Here is a 3,723-nt window from a genome sequence, read left to right as displayed (position 1 = left end):
GTAACAGGCAGATCATTCCAGAAGCGAGAAGGTTGGAGCCTATTGAAGAAGAGAGGAATGAGAATGAGCAGGGGCAGAAGCATAAGGCTAATGGTGACAGGGTACTGTTTCTGAGATACAACAGGGAACAATAGGTAGGAAGGTGGGTGCGAATGAGGAGAATCAGGGTTCTTCCTGTGTGATACAGCCTGAAAAGAAGCTAGGGAGAGGGATGAGGGAAACCTGAATGAAAGAACTGGTGATGGAGTACAGGGAGGAGTTGATGTGATTCCAAATGGATAATCTGGGATTTTGGAATATAAGAGGGTTCAATAGTCCTAATAAATTTGGTGATGTTAAGAATTTCTTAACTCATCACTCTATAGGATTGTTTGGGCTCCTAGAAACGAGAGTGAGAAGTGGGAATTTTCCAAAGGTGTTTGCTAGGTTTGGTGGTGATTGGAGTATAGCTACAAACTATGCAAGTCATAAAGGAGGGAGAATCTGGTTACTATGGATCCCTTCCAAATTTACTGTGAATTTAATTGAAGTTTCAGCTCAGTTTATTCACAGTGAAGTTATCCATTAAGTACTGGTCAAAGGTGCTGGGTAACCATGGTGTATGGATTCAATGAAGCTAAGGAGAGGGGAAAATTATGGGAAGACATTGAGAGAATAAGTGGCAGTGTCACTGGAGCTTGGGTGGTTTGTGGTGATTTTAACAATGTATTGCAGCTCAATGAAAGAGTGGGATCAACTGTAACTCTTGAGGAGGTTGCAGAGTTTAGAATGTGTTTAAGAAGGGCTCAACTACAGGAGCAAACTACCTCTGGACCGTTCTATACATGGTCAAATAAACAGGAGGGAGAGGCTAGAGTATTTTCAAGAATAGTAGGGTTGTGGTGAATGAATGTTGGATGGAAGAATTGCAAGAAGCTGAGACTATTTTTTTCCCAGAGAGCATCTCAGATCACTGTCCCTGCTTAGTGAGAATGAGTGGGCTGAAAGTGTCCAAACCTAAACCTTTTAGGTTCTTTAATATGTGGACACAAGCTGATGGGTTTTTGCCAAGGGTTCAAGCTGTCTGGCAACAATCTATACAAGGTGTCCCAATGTATAGAGTTGTGTCAAGTTGAAGATTTTGAAGAAGTCTATGAAGGAGCTTAATAAGGATAAGTTTTCTGATATTGAACAGCAAGCTGATGTAGCTTATCAACACCTGTTAAGACACAGGAGGAGGTGCATAAGGAGCCTACAAATGCTGAGTTGCATAAGTTGGAAGAAGAGGCTAGGAAACGTTATGTAGAGTTGAATAAAGCTCGATTAAGTTTTCTGCATCAGAAAGCAAAACAAGAGTGGATAAAGAAAGGGGATGCTAATACTGGGTTCTTCCATGCTTGCCTTAAAAAAGAAGATGCCAGAACAAAATATGCAGGGTGAAGAATGAGGAAGGTGTTTGGCAAGAGAAAAGTGAGGATATTGAACAAGCTTTCTTGGGGTTCTATCAGCAACTTCTGGGTACTAGGAAGCCAACAACAGCTAGTGTAAGCCCTACAATTATCAGGGAGGGTGCAATATTGGAGGAGAGACACCAACATGAGCTGTGTGTTCAGTTTACTAGAGAGGAGGTTAAAACTGCTTGTTTAGTATTGAAGACACAAAGGCACCTGGGCCTGATGGATATACTAGCCACTTTTTCAAAGAAGCTTGGGAGTATGTTGGAGGGGAGATTACTGATGCAGTGCTCAATTTCTTTCATACTGGTAAAATTCTTAGACAAATAAACTCCACTATTCTTTGTCTAATTCCTAAAGTAGCTCAACCTGTTGATGTGACACAGTTTAGACCCATTGCTTGTTGCAATGTTATCTATAAGATAATATCTAAAATGCTGTGTAGTAGACTGAAAGATGTTCTTCCACATCTTATTGATCAAGTACAAAGTGCTTTTGTGGCTAATCGAGTAATATTGCATAATATCTTCATATGTCAAGATATGATGAAGAGTTATAACAGGAAATCTATGCCTGCTAGATGTACTGTTAAAGTGGATTTGAAGAAAGCTTATGACTCTCTGGATTGGGGTTTATTAAAGACCTTCTTCTTGCTTTGAAGTTTCCTAGCAGTTTGTAGAGTGGATAATGAAGTGTATCACCACTACTACTTACTCATTGAGTATAAATGGGGTTTAAGTGGTTTCTTTCAAGGAAAAAGAGGGATTAGACAGGGAGATCCCATCTCCCTTTGATTTTTGTACTTGCAATGGAGTATTTCACTCGGATAATGAAGAAGATGGGCAAGAAAAGATGCATTTAAATTCCATCATAGATGTGAACAGATGAAGCTCAATCACCTGATATTTGCTGATGATCTTATGATCTTTAGTAAAGGTGATGTACACTCTGTAGTATCTGGTGGTGAGAGCTCTGAAAGCCTTTGAAAATGTTTCAGGCCTGGAAGCAAGTAAAGAGAAGACAGCAATCTATTTTGGCAATGTTCAGCAGGAGATCCAAAATAGAATCATGCTACTCACTGGCTATAAGAAAGGAAGTTTTCCTTTCAGATATTTGGGTGTTCCCATCACATCTAAAAGAATCTCTAGAGCTGACTGTGATATCTTAGTGGAGAAAATCATGAAAAGAATAATGTGCTGGAGCTCGAGGCATTTGTCCTATGCTGGTAGGACAACATTGGTTAATTCAGTGCTACTGAGCCTGCATACCTACTGGGCTCAAGTATTCTTGTTGCCTAAAAGTGTGTTAAAAAGGATCACTCAAGTCTGTAGAGCATTCTTGTGGGAAGGAAGATCGTTTCTACAGAAGACTCCACTAGTTGCCTGGGAAGGGTTTGTAAGCCAAAAAGAATGGAGGTCTAGGTGTTATTAATTGCCTACTGGAATACAGCTGCACTTGGGAAATTTTCTGGCAAATTGCACAGAAGCAAGACCTTCTATGGATTAAATGGATCCATAGTGTATATCTGCATGATGGTGACTGGTGGGAGTATGAAGCTCCTAAAATGCAAGCTGGATATGGAAGGCTTTGTGTAAAGTAAAGAATGTGTTTAGAAGTGCCTATACTGGGAACTTGTGGATGAACAATACAGCCAGCTACTCAGCAAAAGAGGGTTATAAATGGTTACAGGCGCCACAGGAGAAAGTGCCATGGCAGTAATGGGTTTGGTGTCCATTAAACCAACCTAAGCACTCATTTATAGCATGGTTAGCAGCATTAGGGAAGCTGAGAACTAGAAGTGTTTTAGCCAAAGCAGGTTTGTGCTCAGATGTGCGCTGCCTACTATGCAGTATGGGGGAAGATTCCTGTCAACATCTTTTCTTCCAATGTGCTTGCAGTGCTAAGGTGTGCAGAATGTAATGGTTTGGATTGGGATTCGAACAAGGAATCAGGAGAATTTGTACACAGCATGGAAGAGATGGAGCAGAAGTTTTAAAAGCAAGAAACGTCAGAGAGTATGTTACTCAGTGATAGCAGCACTGGTTTATCATGTGTGGAGAATGAGGAACTATAGCTACTGGAATGATGCTGTACCAGAATTGAAGGAGTCAGTAGAGCAATCAAACTTGATGTATGCAGTCGTATTAAAAGCACAGTTGAATTGCAGTGGAATGTGGATGATAATAGGTGGTTTAATCAACTTATAACTAGTATTGAGTAATTAGTGCAGTGTATTTGTTGATGTAGGTTGTTGATGTTTGATAGCTTTGGTTGTAAGAAGGTGCTTTAA

The 3,723-nt window shown here is 40.3% G+C and overlaps 1 protein-coding gene across 1 annotated transcript; it reads left to right on the top strand.

The window, feature by feature from the left end:
- Positions 1-594: 594 nt before the first annotated feature.
- On the top strand, positions 595-3,723 carry LOC130590186 (uncharacterized). Its single transcript, XM_057392216.1, has 9 exons — positions 595-881; positions 1,010-1,093; positions 1,188-1,364; positions 1,415-1,582; positions 1,756-1,942; positions 2,388-2,824; positions 2,883-3,024; positions 3,347-3,564; positions 3,681-3,723. Exons 1-9 carry the CDS (start codon positions 595-597, stop codon positions 3,721-3,723), a joined length of 1,743 nt encoding a protein of 580 aa, XP_057248199.1.

The sequence above is a fragment of the Beta vulgaris genome, chromosome 9 (assembly GCF_026745355.1).
Source record: "Beta vulgaris subsp. vulgaris cultivar EL10 chromosome 9, EL10.2, whole genome shotgun sequence".
NCBI lineage: Eukaryota > Viridiplantae > Streptophyta > Magnoliopsida > Caryophyllales > Amaranthaceae > Beta > Beta vulgaris.
Note: the sequence above shows the minus strand (reverse complement) of the source record. Positions and strands in the feature narration are given on the sequence as shown.